Source organism: Daucus carota, chromosome 2 (assembly GCF_001625215.2).
Source record: "Daucus carota subsp. sativus chromosome 2, DH1 v3.0, whole genome shotgun sequence".
In the NCBI taxonomy this organism is placed as follows: Eukaryota; Viridiplantae; Streptophyta; class Magnoliopsida; order Apiales; family Apiaceae; genus Daucus; species Daucus carota.
This window is the reverse complement of record NC_030382.2, coordinates 45,685,163-45,701,664: the sequence shown is the minus strand read 5'-3', so window position 1 is coordinate 45,701,664 and position 16,502 is coordinate 45,685,163. Positions and strand designations below refer to the sequence as shown.

The window sequence follows — 16,502 nt, the reverse complement described above, 5'->3', positions numbered from 1 at the left end:
ACATTTCTATTGATTACTCTGAAATGATTACAAGCCTGTCTTTATATACATGAGCTACTACTCTAGCTGTATAACAGATTCTGTTATACAAGTGGTGGTGTAACTAACTAGACTGTAACTACCTACCTCTACTGTAACTAATTGTTTTTACTGGAATGTAAACTAACACCCACTAATAATAACTCGAAAATTCCAATACCCAAATCACAAAAACGAAGCTACCTAACAATTCAATCAAAATGATATGTTTACAGTAAAGCAGTTCTTTCGAATTAATTCCCTAATTGACCACAACTAATATCAATCATGACATCCAAATGAATCTAAAAGCACTAAATTAACACTATATTAAAACCTCTAATCCAGCAGCTCTATCTAAACATTCAACAGCAATCCAATTCAAAGACCTAACAGAATCATGTTACACATATTCACTCAACAACGTACACAATAATCAAAATGAAGTGAGAAACTAGGGTTTTACGATACAATAATCAAACGAAGTTAACTAGATCGGAGAATTAAAGTTAAACTAATCATCACAATTCACAACGGGTGAAATTAGATTGCGTTGAGTAGATCGTGAAGCTAATTGGATTCTAGAGAGATGATATTTTTAAGTGCGAGAGCGAGAGTCGAAATTTTAGGGAGTAGCAGACACACATGTATGAGTGTATTGTGTATGTATATACATTCGAAGAAGCATACAGATTATATTAGATTCAGTTCGTAGGCCACAGCAAGGAACTTGTTCCTATACTTGTAAACTTGTAGCCGTGCCTTGATTTTTTATTATTGGACCTATAATTACTAGTTTCGCAATTATTTATTGCTTTTTATTAATTTCTATATTATCATTATAATCATTTCCTTTAATGTTTATTATGTTATATATTTTATTTTAAGTATTAAAATATTTTTCCCTCCATATAATGTGTTATGATATATATTCCTTGAAAGTATTTTGTTATTTATTTTATCATAATATCAATAATTAGTCTGTGTAATTTATATAATATTAATCACAAATAAATATAATATAATATAATTAAAACTAAAAAAGTGAATGGATTCTTATATTTTTAAAAATATGAGCCGGTAACAATTTACCTAATTATCACATTTTTTAAAAATAATTGTCTTGAATATTATATTTCATCTAGTGTCACCAAAATACCCAATTGGACTCACATATTCATCATGCGTATACTAGAAACGGTCAAGTGCTCTAGAATATTACAGAAGCAGCAAATTGCAATTTTATTAATTAGCCCAGGTATGTGTTCCATGGAGGCCTTCGTGTTTTCTCCAGATCGCAAGCGCCAACAAATTAGACTTCATCGGACATCACTTTTTACTGATGAATAATTTGTGTGCGGGCAATGAACTCTTTTTAAAAACCGTGTACTAAAATGGAATATTGGACAACAAAAATGTAATACAAAAGATACACGTACGTGGAACATGTCGTTTGTCCCTTACTCGCATATTGAAAGAGTCATTGAAAAGTTGAGAAGAAGCATATTATAGACTGAAAAAAAAGAAGGGCAAGAAGGTGATGAGACAAAATGCAAGAAAGAAGAGATGAGCATAAAGAGTTTTATATTACTCCCATCAAGTGCAAATAGCCGTAAAGTATGAATACATGCACATACAGTGTTTGAAGAAATACGCATATGTAATATGCGTGTCTTGACATTCACACGCATGACATCCAGGGATGTGAATCATGTATCTAATAAACTACACGCATTATATATTTGCGTAACTGATATAGACGCATGTGTGAGATGCGTATTTAATTGGTTAGTTAAGTTAGTTTTTTTATTTTGTGATATTTGTGACACTAAGTGTTGAAAAAAGATAAAATTGATTTTCACCCGACAACAATTGTTGCTATAGATGTTTATAGCGGAAACAGTATTACGTTAACACCGATTTTCTATAGGCACATAGGTGAGAACCAACTATTTAGATATCGAAATTTTCTTCCTTTACTCCATAATAATGATGCATAAATTATACATGATAAAAAAGAATAATGATATATAAATTATGTAAATTATCGACTGCAATCATGTATAAAATTATTAACAATAAAATATCGATGATTTAGACATAGAAAGCTTTTCTCTTTTACTTGAGTTGATAAGATCATACATAATAATACAAATTATTGACATCGATCATGTAACAATTGTTGACAAAATAATTATAACATCTTTTCTTCAAATCCGTAATACTGTGATTGCTAGTAAATGGTAAAATTTGACAAGTTTTACCCCAGGTCTGTTTTGGTCATTTACCAATTACCATCTCGTTCCCCCTTGGCTCCCTGCTACTTATCCACACTATCATCATCTTCTTGTTGTAAAACAACGATATCCAAAGCATAATAAGCAGCTAGCCCACAACTATGGCGTCTCCGGCGCTTCTCCACTCATCTGCCTCGTCGTTTCACAGCCATTTTCCGGCGCTTTCTTCGAGGGGTTCTCTCCGTTTACCTGGCCGCCACAGTTTGACGGTGAAGGCTGAAACAAACATAGTCCTGGTTGAGAAATCCCAGGCGGAAACGACCAGTCGCTTGAAAAAATCCTATCTTGAAACCATTGTTCCCCTTCTTAAAGATGAGTTTTCTTACACTAACATTCATCAGGTACTTTACTCTTCATTCTTTTTATTGTGTTTATTTTGTTGTTGATTTCTCGAATTTGTGTGAGAATGTGGGTATTATTTTGATAAAATAGTTTGAATATGTGTTTGTTCATGCTCGAATTCCTAATTGGTTAAGATTTGTTGAAGCAATTACTGTAAGGGGGTGGTGCTATAAGAAAAGGAAATTAGGTATTCATGAGTGTGATTTCATAAAAATGTTAGCTTTATGATTTTGCGATGTTTATGGCAATCTTGCGTACTTAGAGGAGTTCAGTCTGCTAAATGCCATGTGTAGTGTCTAGATTAACAATTTAGTTGTTTGGATAAGAGAACTTTATACAATAAATCATTCCCTATATACCCCTTTGATCTCCTTATCGTTCAGTACCCTTAATTCTCATTCTCATCAACCATCCAAACATTATTTTCTGTGATCTGGTAAGAAAATGTGAATTGTATCAAAGACAGCTCATGATGGCAAGTTATGTGAATGCTCGTAAAGGGACTACCCTTTTAGATTTTTTTGTTGATTCTATGATTGCTGTGTTGAGTAGGCAAGACTTGTGGTAAATTTGCTGACAAAATCTCATTATAGAGAACTCAGTAGACAGTAGTCCAATGTTCATGATCCATACAAGGGTTGAACTAGGGGCAAGGGTTGAACTAGGGGGCTTTACTTCATGGTTAACAGCCCTGATTAACGGAAATTGGAACCTTAATCCAATGTATTAGTGTTTAGATTTATAATTTAGTTGCTTGGGATGGAATGGCATTCTCACTGAGTGGGTAAATCATTCCTCCAGACCCCCAGATTTCATATCTTCCTACTCATAGTTACCCTTTTTCCCGTACCCTTCATTTTTATTCCCATGAACTATTCAAACGCCCCTTAGATGTTTTAATTTTTGCCTGTGCTTGGTTGTATGCTTGACAACCGTATACTGAGATCCACAATAACTATTTGCGATCACCTTAGTAACTGATCTTACTGGCTCTTAAACCACATAAATAATAAGTGTAGCCTTTTTTACATGTTTCCAGCTGAAATTTTTGTGGGATTAGGTTTTTGTAACCCACAAAGGTTCATACTTTATCTGGTTAACGTTGTTATTCAATTTGATGTAGGTTCCTAAAGTTACGAAAATTGTTGTAAATTGTGGTATTGGAGATGCGGCTCAGAATTCTAAGGGTCTGGATGCGGCAGTTAACGAGCTGGCACTGATTACTGGACAGAGGCCTGTAAAGACACGTGCAAAGAATGCTATTGCTACTTTCAAGATCAGAGAAGACCAGCCATTAGGGATTGCTGTCACTTTGAGAGGAAATGTAAGAATGATTTTGTTATATTCTTTTACAGGCTGTTGAATCTTTTATCATATAATATCTTTTAGTTAGTCATTGACTCGACTTGGTTCTTATATTTTTAATGCGAGTCACCAAAGGGTTTAATTCAGTTTATCCTTGAGTTGGAACACAAGCATTGGTACTATTTGATGACACGTACGGAATGACATCATCTTTTGCTTAAAAAACTGGTAATTCACTCAGAGAGAAGTGATAATGCATGTCAATTTTTCTTTGTGACTGCAGTTGAAGGTGTGTTTTCATCATTGTTCTTAGACATAAAAGACACATGGAATGACAGATCTAAACTTGCAGAGATGTCTGAACTACTAACTACCAACTTGTTTTTATATTAATACAATTTACCTGAATTTATCCAAAAATTTTCAAGACAACTTAGCTTGTTTTTCTCAATATTGATTGATTTCAACAGGTGATGTACTCATTTCTGGATAGGCTAATTAACTTGGGGCTTCCTAGGACAAGGGACTTTCAAGGTGTGAGCCCCAACAGCTTCGATGGCAATGGCAATTACAGCATTGGTTTTCGCGAGCAAAGCGTGTTTCCTGAGATTAGTTATGATGCCCTTGGCAAGCCGAGAGGAATGGATGTTTGCATATCCACAACAGCTCCAACAGATAAAGAAGCTCACAAACTTCTAGCTCTTATGGGAATGCCATTCAGAGAAGGTGCTGTTTCCTCGAATGTGGTGCGCAAGAAGAAGTTGAAACGTCATCATTTCGACTCCAAGGCAAAGCAGAGGGCTAGAAGATAACAATCTTTTCACTGGATATGTGATTCATAAGAAATCTCACCTGTAATTGCTTAAGTTTTGTTGGACTATCAGATCAATTTACCATTTGTACGAATATTATAAATTTGACTTTTGCTGTATGAGAATTGAAACATCACAAGCTGCAAGGGTGTTATAAAATTGGTGTTTATGCATGTCATACCTGTCATAGAATTGGTTTTACAAAATTAAATTAGAAGTGTTTGATCTTCAAATTAGAACCTGACATGTTCTCTCCCTTCTTATTTGAGTTTGATTGGTAATGTCAGAAAGTGCCACATTAATTTGTAATAGTGTCCTAAAATTAAACGAACTTAAGGGTAGGGGTGAGCAAAACCGAACCGAAACCGTAAAACCGAACCGAACCGTAAAATTTCGGTTCGGTTCGGTTTCATTTTTTTCAAAATTTCGGTTAATTCGGTTTTTCGGTTTGAACCGAAATTAAAATCGGTTCGGTTCGGTTTTCGATATGATATTTCGGTTTAAACCGAAAAAACAGAAGTTTTTATTACTTATAAAATAAAGATAGTTTCTATACATCCTGCAGAAATAGATACCCGATGTCCTAGTCGCTAAATCTAATTTCCAATCTCTGCACTTACCCACACTCACCAATCACCATCATCTGCTTACACTCCAACACAAACAAGACATCAGCTCCGATCTGTTCATCACCAACAGCAACACAACAACCAGTCTCCAAGGTTTCAGAGCTTATCTTACTCGTTATATCTTTAATTAGCAAATCTTAATCAACTTCTCCAGGTGCTAGCTTCCGATTTCCTAATTATGATGCATGAATCAAGTGATGTTTTTAATTTTTAAAAATTTCGGTTTCTTCGAACCGAAACCGAAACCGAACCGAAATAATTCGGTTGGTTCGGTTCGGTTTTGAATAATAATTCGGTTCGGTTCGGTTTCAAAAAAAAATGTTATTCGGTTTTCGGTTATTTCGGTTCGGTTCGGTTTTGAACCGAACCGACCGAATGCTCAGCCCTACTTAAGGGTGAGGTGCCCGGAGAAGAGTTCGATACGGTATTTGCAGCAATGTCCAAAGGAGGGATAATCGACGATCCATTCGGTCAGAATTTTAAATTAAGTTTAAAAATCTAATGTTATCCAATTGAGATTTTTTAAAGCCATTAAGATTTGATGATATTCAAATGTTGATTGATTTTTTTTATTTCATAAAATGATGGTTTTTGTGGGATTTTTTGGTGTATTTTATTTTTTTTGAAATCCCACCAAAATTCATGAATTTTTGAAGCATTGTGCTTGAATTTATAATCCTGCGATATTTTATAAAAAATCTGAACAAAAATCAAAACCACACACAATCTATTAAAATCCATAGATTAAAAATAATCCATTAAATTCTCAATCGAATATACCTAAAAAATATAGCAGCAACTGGACATTAAATTAATCATAACAAGCATAATTCTAAAATCCCCCATTGAGCGGATTAATCCCCAGAGTCTCTCTATTTGATTTTTAAAATCCGATTAATCATTATAAATTTTTATTAAATAATATGTTATATAATAAGTTAAATGAAATATTTATTATCAATATAATATTATAATATATGTGATTTATTGTCGGATTATACATATCAGAATCTTCCAAATTACCAACATCTCAATCAAGCAAACATTACTCACATTTCAATCAAGCAAGCATTATTGCATTAATTATTATTTATCACACTATAATCTGTCACTTAATTTCTCCCCGTGACCCACCTCTAGTAGACCCCGCCAGTGTTTTACTTCTCATATGAAACATTTTAAACCGTAGATTCGGCACCAGTGAACACGTGTCATCATCCTGCGCCCTCGCTTATTCAGCCGTTAATAGTGGGTCCAAACTTTACACCCAATTTAAGTGCCATATGATTTCACAGTGTGTCTCAGGATAGGCTCGTCATTACATCCTTTCCGGGGGCATTATAGTCACTAGAAAATCCACCTATACATACGAATCTAAGCAGAGCAGCACTCGGCTTATTGCATCACTCACTCGTTCTCTCTCCATCTCTTGTCGGAAAACCACATTACCTCGCCGGAAAACCGCTATTTCACTTTTTCCGGCAATTACAAAACTTCAATCACACACATATATGCATGTATTGCGCTTTATAAAATGACAGTATACGACGCTTCATTGGTAAACAATGAGCTATCGAAACAAACCTCAATCTTCGGGATGAAGCTCGGAGTAGTGATCGGAATATTCGTCGGAGCAATTATAGTTCTGATACTATTTCTACTCTCACTATGTATAACTTCACGCCGGCGGCGAAAAACGCCGGCCGGAAAGCTGGAAACGCCGGTGGAGTCGAAGGAGGTCGTGCACGAGGATCATCATCAGCGTCAATCAGTGCCGGAGATCCAGATCGACATCGGAAAACAGGAGCACAGAGTGACGGTGTTCTCGTCAGATCGGCAGTCGAGTGGAGAGAGTAGAGCGACGAGTGGGAACGATACGGCGTCGTTTGGAGGGAGTGGATCGTTGCCGGAAGTGTCGCATTTGGGGTGGGGGAGGTGGTATACTTTGCGAGAATTGGAGGCGGCCACGAATGGTTTGAGTGATGAGAATGTGATTGGGGAAGGTGGTTATGGGATTGTTTATAGTGGTATTTTGACGGATAATACTCGAATAGCAGTTAAGAATTTGCTGAATAATAGGTATCGTGTTCGATATTTATTTGAATTTGTGAATTTGATTGTTTTGAATGCTTGAATTTGGTTATAGCTGCTAAAATTATTTGGATTGTATGTTATCAACTTAGGGTTTGAGGAGAACCTTAGAGTTTAAATCAAAAAAGTATTCTCATAAGTCGGAATGCGTGGGCATAGCATGATATACATATTAGGACATCCTAACAACTTGGGTTTCGGGAGAGTTAGTTACTTAACTGTGTGGATAATATACAAATGCATTTTGATGCACTTGAATTTGTTATTGTGCATGTCATTCCAACGTGTTCTTAAATTTTTTTAGTCTGTCACTGGTGTGTAATGTGTATGAACTAAATTAACAGGAAGTTTGATATAGGATGCTAGCAAATTTCAGACTTAAGTCATGAATGTGGTTTGCAATTTCCAGATAGACAGGGTTCAGTCAAATGTGAATACTTGCTCAGTTGCTCTATCTTGTGACTCCGACTCTGTATGTAAGCAGCTTGTGCTGATAGGTTTTTCTTCTAAGGAATATGGACTTTGTTATATGAGATGATTTCTTAATTGATCTTTTCTGTTGTCATGTTTTGTTGTTATTTTGAAGCATACTCATGGGATCTCAAAAGCCTAAATCTCATATATTTTACATGGCCTAATACACAATATATTAGTATTAACTTTGAAGGCTATTTTTTTTTTTTATATTTATAAGTGTGTACTGTAATATATTGATTCAGGTAAACAGTAATTAATTTGGATTAAGTGTTGGACAAATTTCCATTCATTTATGTGATTGGTTTTATATTCTTTATTCATTGCTTGCAAGTTGCAACTTCAGAATTAAAGGCAGTTTTTTTATTTATGATATATTTGTACACAATCTCGTACATGCTTCAAGCTTTTTTGATTGCTTTATTGTCAGGGGTCAAGCTGAAAGGGAATTTAAAGTAGAGGTGGAGGTAATTGGCCGTGTAAGGCATAAGAACCTTGTCAGGTTGCTGGGCTACTGTGTCGAAGGAGCTTATAGGTGTTTATATATGTTTTGCATTTAGTAGTAAAAATTATACCTTTTTTTTTTGCTAAAGAGTTCATATAATTTTCATGTTAAACTTTACTTTTTATGTATACTTTGTCTTTAAGGATGCTAGTATATGACTTTGTGGACAATGGAAATTTGGACCAATGGCTTCATGGAGATGTAGGGGAGGTCAGCCCTTTAACGTGGGATATTCGTATGAATATCATTTTGGGGACTGCAAAAGGGTATGTTAATATGTACCCCAGATTTTATTTCTTATAGCATCCTGTTTGCAGTTGATTTCAGCCTGATATAGCTTCTATTTTGTGGTAATGCAGGTTGGCCTATCTTCACGAGGGTCTTGAACCAAAGGTTGTCCATAGAGATATCAAATCCAGCAATATACTACTTGATCGTCAATGGAATGCTAAAGTGTCTGATTTTGGACTGGCCAAACTCTTGGGATCCGAAAGTAGTTATGTGACAACTCGTGTAATGGGCACATTTGGGTTAGTTATCTTTTTTATCTTTGGGTTTAGTTTCCACTTGGTACAAAGTTCCTAAATTTATTCGTTTTATCACAGCTATGTTGCACCGGAGTATGCTTGCACTGGTATGTTAAATGAGAAGAGTGATATTTATAGTTTTGGGATACTCATTATGGAGATAATCACAGGGAGAAACCCAGTTGACTATAGTCGGCCAAAAGGAGAGGTAAAATTTTGCAAATGGGGCTGGTTGTATCACTACTAACCGTAATTCAGTTCTTTTTTCAGAGTTAATAAATTCATTAGGTTTTTAGAACTCAATACTTGATTTCATTTGGATTCATAACACCTGGAACAATTATATGATTACAGGTGAACCTAGTTGATTGGTTAAAATCAATGGTAGGAAGTCGGAAATCTGAGGAGGTGGTTGATCCTAAAATCCCTGAGATGCCTGCTTCAAAAGCACTAAAACGTATACTTTTGGTTGCTCTTAGATGTGTTGATCCTGCTGCTCAGAAGAGGCCCAAAATGGGTCATGTAATACACATGCTCGAGGCAGATGACTTGCTATCCCGTGATGTATGTAAATTCTCTCCCCTTTGTTCTCCAATTAGTAGTTCTTAGTACAATGGCTTCAAATTTCGCCCTTTTGTTCTCCAATTAGTTCTTAGTACAATGGCTTCAAATATCCCGTCCCTCCTAAAGTTTCTCCATTTGTTGGGTTGCAGGAACGAAGAGGAGGAGAATCTTCACGTTCTCATCATGATTATAAAGAAGAAAATCGTTCTGCACTGAAAGTCGCTGATAAACAGCTTCATGAAGGAGCATCTGATACAAGTGAAGCTGGAGATAGTAGTAGGTATTATGAGCAGACTACACGAAGATAACTTAGGAATGTTTTAACTGCACCAGACTCAAGGTTCTGCTAAAGCTTATTTACATATTCTTTTTCACTTTTCTTTTCACCCTTTAGTTTTAGCTTCTTTTGCTACACCATCAAGCCCTTACAGAATTGTATAATATTCTTCCACTTGGCCAATTATTGAGTTGCATCTGTATAATACAAAATATTTGTTCAACATTCTTGCATAAGTTATAAAAGTAATACTCAATTGTTTGATTCAAAGGAATCACTCCAGATAACTGAAATTGTTCTGTTTACAATTCCTTGTAAATTTAGACAAAAGATATATGAGCACACAGTTGGTTTTGGGAATATAGAAAGGGGGACCAAATGGCCAGCTAATTTATGGATAAATGAATAGTTTGTAATAATTGTCAAATTCAAAGGTGTGCTGTATTTGTTCTTTGCATGTCATTGTTGGACAAAAACAGAAGAAAGCTATCCATCCAGTTGCTGCATGTTCAAGATTTGGAAAGTGGTGGGTTAGCCCAAAAGATTTCATTTTAACTTGTGCATTGAGCTCTACTGTCTTTAATAGCATAAAACAAGCTGTCATTGCATGTTCATCACACAAAGTTTGTTACCTACATCTGCATATCCATATGTATGTATGTGTATTATTTATTACTTTGCATTTTTATATTATTAGTGACCCTTTTTTATATTATTAGTGACCCTTTTTTACTTTGTATTTTTATATTATTAGTGACCTTTTTTTTTTTGCCTCCCACTGTCCACAACCCCCATCAAAACCTGAATCATTTCAATAATGGCATCAAGATATTGGTATATAAGATATTGGTATATATTTAGAAATGATGATAGGCAAACCACACCTAAAGTCGGTTATCTCTCTTTCTCTTATAGCACCAATTTGGTATCTGACCACAGAATTAGGAAATTTTCTCATGATCAATTGTCTCTCTTTCTCTTATAGTACCAATTTGGTATCTGACCACAGAATTAGGAAATTTTCTCATGATCAATTGCTATGCTTTGCTAAATTAACTAGAATTTTGGATTATGTAGACATGATTAGTGCATCAAACGCCTCTTTCATTTCGAAATATAATTCGTTTGACTTTTTAGCACACACATGTTCTTTGACTATAATTAAATCTGTTATTTTTAAAACTTTCTTTTTTTAAATAAAAATATATTATTAATATTATAATTCAGAAAAAGAAAATTTTAAAAATAATATTTTTAACTAGACGATCAAATTCAAGAACGGAGGAGTTAATTGTTACGAATTGCCCTAAAGCGGGATATGTGATGTATACATGCACAAAATTCTGATATTTCATTTAAGGAAATAAAGGGAACCGGATTTTTTGGAGTATAACTAAAAGAGTACCCAAATTTTTTTAAGAGTAATTAAATTTTATGAAATACCAACTCCATCCACTTTTTTCATCCATATTTACTTTTTTCATCCATCTTTACTGATCTAGTGGTTAAATATTAACCGTTTTATTATTTGACCTACTCTATGTATAAGATCGTTTAATTTTTTACACATAATTTTAAGAGTTTTAATTATATATCTAAAATCAATATTTTTAAAAGAATTTCAGAATAAAAATATCTTTTTTATATTTTTATTTAAGAAAAAAAATTATTAAATTATTAAATTTTGATTTTGGTCAAAACACTTATAATTATATGCCGACGGCCAATAAATATGTTCAATGAAAATACTTTTCTCGCTCTCTCACTCTTTCATGATATTTGATGATAGTTTATATGTTTTTCTTAATCTACGTATACTACTTTCGTAGAGAACTGGATGAGATCGAACAGTAAAACTTAAACTTACTCTTCTCATTATATGTGTGGACTGTGGAATGAAAACATCCGAATCACGTAATCTTGATCTATTCTGATTAGATGACGAATACTGAGATGCTTATTTCACGATTTATATAACTAGTTAAAAACCCGCGCGTTGCGGCGGCCTATAAAAATTATATTAATAATTCAATGTTAATATTTGTAGGATAACATAACTATGTGGCTATTTATAAAAAATATATTAATGTTTCAAAATTAATATTTGTAGGATAAAATAAATTTTATATTATAAAAATCTTGATGGAATACCAATACTAATATACTCGTAATTTATACACGTAATTAACAATTTAAAGCATGATGAATCTTAATTTTATTTGTGTTTTTTTTTTGAAAAGTAATCATGTTCTTACATCGACACCTTCATCCAATTTTTTTGGATTGATTGTGCAAAAAAAAAATCTAACTTAAATATGTGAAATAGCGGTCTATAACTACCCTTGTTTGTAACAATCTTTATTTTTTAATACTGTATAAACATCCCCACTTAAAAATTGCTTGAACGGAGCAAACAGATAATGCATGAATAATTTTTTCCTGTATACAAAGTAAATCATATAAAAATTAACAACAATAAACATGTCCGATGAACAAAACAAATATTATAAAAGAATAACCAACAAACATACATCACTAATAGTTAATTTATTGATATCATCCATCAATATCATGTCAAGACTATATTCTTTTCCCGTGTTTGAATTTGTCGACTTCAACATAGCGGTCTATAACTACATTTGCTTGCAACAACCTTTATTTTATTTTAATACTGTATAAACAGCTTTCACTTATCATTGCAGAAGAAAGGCAACACCAAATTAGAAATCGAGCAAGAGAACTATCACCAGAGAGAAGTAGGGTTGTGGTATTGAGAGAGAGGAGGTTGTGTTAAGATGATCCAAAACTTTGCAATCTATTGGGGTATTTATATTTGTAGAGAGACTTGAGGTGCTACTTTTTCCATAATTAAATAATCTGAAACAAAATCAGATTAAAACTTTCAAGCTACTATATTCCATAAATAATTTGAAACAAAATCAGATTCTGAAACTTGCTTCTAATATACCCGAAACTAAAAAAGGTAGTTCTAATTTTTGATATTTTTCATCCAAAAATTCCAGAAAATTAGAAAAATGAAACGAAGCGATGTGAGAGGCGCCACCTACACGCCCCTCGCTTCTCCTTTATATAAGTATATTGATTGGACAGTACAAATTTATTAACTAAATCTCAGAAAATATTTTACAGATTTTGCGGTCAAATTGGAAAAACACCTGACAAGAGAAACTGGAAAACATATTTTAGAGTACTGTAGACTGTAGTTATTTGTACAGCTCCCAAAAGCAGCCCAACCTTGCCAATATAAGCCCATTGGCAATATCATATAAGTATTCAAATTAAGCCCACGGCACTTCAAAGAGAGAAATATATCCGAAAAACGTAAACGGAACAATAAAGGAAAAATCTAGAGACTTCCACTTAAATCCCAACACGTGGCCAATAAAGTCATAAATATATTCTGGAGCTTAGAGCAAGTCCAACAATGTCCTAGAAATTGCCCTATATATAATAAAAAATAATGTCCTAGTGATTTAGGACATCATTTCAATATAAAAACTCCAACAATATGCTTTATTATTGTGCCTTATTATTTAAATAATAGTATATTTGAATTATTGTTGGAGGGAAGTAGAAAAGAAAGAGAAGAGAGGTGTGTTGGAATTTGAGTAATCTAATATTTTAGTGATAGAAATGGTTTAGGGATGCATGATTGTGCCTCAAAAATAAGGCATTTGTTAGATGTCCTAGTGTTTTGAGGCATTAGGACATTGTTGGAGCACCATTTTACATCAAATGCCTTAAATTTTGATTTAAGACACTCGGACTTGCTCTTATCACTAACTTAACCAACGAAAAATCAAACACCACAACAAAGCCGACGACTTTGAAATTAAAAAATAAAAGCAAAAAGCAGCAAAAAAGCCCTAATCTTTATCATACCCGCTTCAATTCAATTCTTCTAGTCGCCGTTACTGCAATTCAGGTGCGATATCTCTCTTTGTATCTATATTTATTAATCTGTATATGTTTATTTATTTATTTTTAGATTTTTGGGTAATTTTATTTGGATTTTTTGCTTAAAGATTGTGTCTTTTACATGGATCTTTAAAGAAATGTTCAAGTTACCGTTGTTCTTGTATTTGTTACTGTGTTGAAATGATCTGTTATATGTATATGTGTGTGTATTTGTGCAGATTTATAATTCTGTAATGATTAGTTGTAAGAAATGATAGAAGCATCAGTAGTGATTGTAATTTTAATTTTGTGTTGTTTATATGTATGCCTGTGGATTTCTATTAGTCTTTAGTTAGATGATAATTGATAAGAGATGCTCTAAAATGAAATAAATGGTAAATTCGAAACTAATAGTGGGGCGGCATTTGTTTTACACGGTCCCAAAAGTTTAAATTAGAGGATGGATAATTTTTTCTGTTAGCTGTAAATGGTGGTTGATTTTTTTGGCTCCCGTATTCGAGAAACGAGCCTTTGCCGGTGTGTATGATTTGTGTGAAACTACATGTTTGCTGTTCAAAATGTGAACGTTTCAACCTTTTTAGCTTGAATGCCAACTCAAATTATGCAGCACAAAATTTGTTGTAATGTAAAGGACTGAAGGTATGATTGTTATTTGACTGTCAAGGGCCGCATGCCTAATAAAATTTATCATATTTATGAGAGGTTTTATTACCACACTATTTTGTGTTGGACATACATGCAAGTATGCAACTATGGTTGCTCGATTTATTTCCCGTTAGCTACATGATGTGTATTGTGTAATGGTTATTTAGGAATGTGGATATGTGTGGTAAGTGGAACAAAAACGGGTACGAGGAAAACTACCTGTGGTGAAATACACAAGGTATCTATGTTCCTGTACCACGATATGGAACAATGTACACACTTCGCGGAAGGCAGGACAACATGAATTCAGTCGTAACCTTTTTGGCTCAAGCCAAATGATGTATAGATACTTGGTGTTATATATTTGTTTTTAATTCCTTATAAAAGGGACTCAGCGGTCTTACTTGCATTAATTTGTTGCAGTAATACATCAAAATGAGCCGTCCTCAGGAACCACAGCGACCATCCTTCCCCTTTGGAAACCCATTTCGCAATATATTACCTAAGGGATCATATCTCTCCCCGAGGTTGCTTGCTCTTGTAAATAAATTTGAGGAAACCTTGGCAGAGAGACTTAGAAAGCTTACACCAAAGGACAGAGAAGATGTCTTGACCTTATCTTGGATGAGATGTGCAATGGAGTCGCTTTGCGATATTCATGCTGACATAAAAGCGTTAATAACTGCCCTTGAACTTCCTGTATCTGTCTGGGATGACAAATGGATTGATGTATACTTGGACAATAGTGTTAAGCTCCTTGATATATGCATTGGATTTTCGGCGGAGCTTTCACGGCTCAACCAAAGCCACCTCTTCCTCAGATGTGTCTTGCACAACTTTGATTCTATGCCTTCTGACCAATTTATTCGTACACGTTCTTCACTTGATGGCTGGAAACAGCACATTACTTCAAAGAATTTAAGAACTGAGAATTGCTTTACTATCTTGGATAATCTTGTCGCAACACTTGACGAACCGAAAGTTAAAAACTCATCCAAAGGGAAAGTATTGATGCGAGCCATGTATGGTGTTAAGGTAGTTACTGTATTTGTCTGCAGAATATTTGCTGCTGCCTTTTCAGGTTCTGGGACAAAGCTGATGGATTTACAGGTTCCGGAAAAGTACTTGTGGGCAGAGGCTTATACAGGTTTGCAGGCTTTTGTCAATGTAGAAGTAAGAAATTCATGTATCTCTGGCCGTGTTACTGCATTGAAAGAACTTCAGGCAGTTGATATAATTGTCAAAAAGATGTACCCCCTAGTTGAAGATGGTACCAATTCCATTGAATCTGAAGAGTTCAAGGATTGCATTTCAGACTTAAGGAAGAGTGCAGCTAAATTTTCGGATGGTGTAGATATTCTTTTGAAGGAAGTGGATGGCTTCTTCCAAATTCTTCTGTCCGGACGTGATGCCTTGCTTTGTAGCCTCAGAGCAGGCTCTGATGTTTCTATCCCTATGCAGATGAACAACATCACTGAACAAGTCGCAAGGTAAATTTGGGGGTGTAGGTTGGAGGTTCAATGTAATCTAGTTATTAGAAAAGTATAGTACACAGGGAAGAATAGATATTGTGAAGGTAGTTAGTTGTATTTCAGATGTATTTGCATACTAATCTACTGTCAGTTGTATGTTAATGGTCTTAAATGTTTGTCCTAGGCTTTATCTGTACTTTTGAGTAGGGATAAAGTAATTACAATTGTATCTTATATTTCCCTTTGTTGTTGTTGGCATTGGAGTAATGCGATATTCTGACACTTGAGGTTTATTTCAGCTTATATTTGCTCTCATCTCCCCAGAAAGCACCTGTTTATTTTTTCAGAAACGTACCTGTTCAATTTATACTGAAGCGCGCATTCTTGAGTTTATTTTTCAGTTTTGTTACTTAACAGCAGCTTACGCCATAGCTATCCGGATATCCATGATAAGAACTTTAATGGCTCCAGGAAGTAACTGTATCTGATGAATGTGCGAGTTTGCACATTCTGGCTTGTTATCGACCTGGGGTTCAATTTCTTGTGCTTTGTTTGATGAACCTCCTCATTTGAAACCTCATCATCTTTTCATGCACTTTTTTTTT

The 16,502-nt window shown here is 34.3% G+C and overlaps 3 protein-coding genes across 4 annotated transcripts; all 3 read left to right on the top strand.

Annotated features, from left to right (window-relative positions):
- The first annotated feature begins 2,313 nt into the window (after positions 1–2,313).
- LOC108205886 (large ribosomal subunit protein uL5c) lies at positions 2,314–4,947 on the top strand. Its single transcript, XM_017376006.2, has 3 exons — positions 2,314–2,656; positions 3,781–3,981; positions 4,433–4,947. Exons 1-3 carry the CDS (start codon positions 2,417–2,419, stop codon positions 4,772–4,774), a joined length of 783 nt encoding a protein of 260 aa, XP_017231495.1. The 5' UTR covers positions 2,314–2,416; the 3' UTR covers positions 4,775–4,947.
- A 1,759-nt stretch (positions 4,948–6,706) lies between these two features.
- On the top strand, positions 6,707–10,128 carry LOC108210016 (probable serine/threonine-protein kinase At1g01540). Its single transcript, XM_017381248.2, has 7 exons — positions 6,707–7,482; positions 8,399–8,503; positions 8,617–8,739; positions 8,833–9,003; positions 9,079–9,208; positions 9,355–9,564; positions 9,714–10,128. The coding sequence occupies exons 1-7, from the start codon at positions 6,938–6,940 to the stop codon at positions 9,870–9,872; spliced, it is 1,443 nt and encodes a 480-aa protein (XP_017236737.1). The 5' UTR covers positions 6,707–6,937; the 3' UTR covers positions 9,873–10,128.
- A 3,488-nt stretch (positions 10,129–13,616) lies between these two features.
- Positions 13,617–16,212, top strand: LOC108210240 (protein BPS1, chloroplastic). 2 transcript variants are annotated; one of them, XM_064087796.1, is made up of 3 exons: positions 13,655–13,787; positions 14,593–14,765; positions 14,849–16,212. In XM_064087796.1, exon 3 carries the CDS (start codon positions 14,861–14,863, stop codon positions 15,917–15,919), a length of 1,059 nt encoding a protein of 352 aa, XP_063943866.1. In that variant the 5' UTR covers positions 13,655–13,787; positions 14,593–14,765; positions 14,849–14,860; the 3' UTR covers positions 15,920–16,212. The 2 variants fall into 2 exon arrangements, with proteins under 2 accessions (XP_017237027.1, XP_063943866.1); XM_017381538.2 differs by lacking the exon at positions 14,593–14,765 and having other exon boundaries at positions 13,617–13,787.
- The last annotated feature ends 290 nt before the right edge of the window (positions 16,213–16,502 follow it).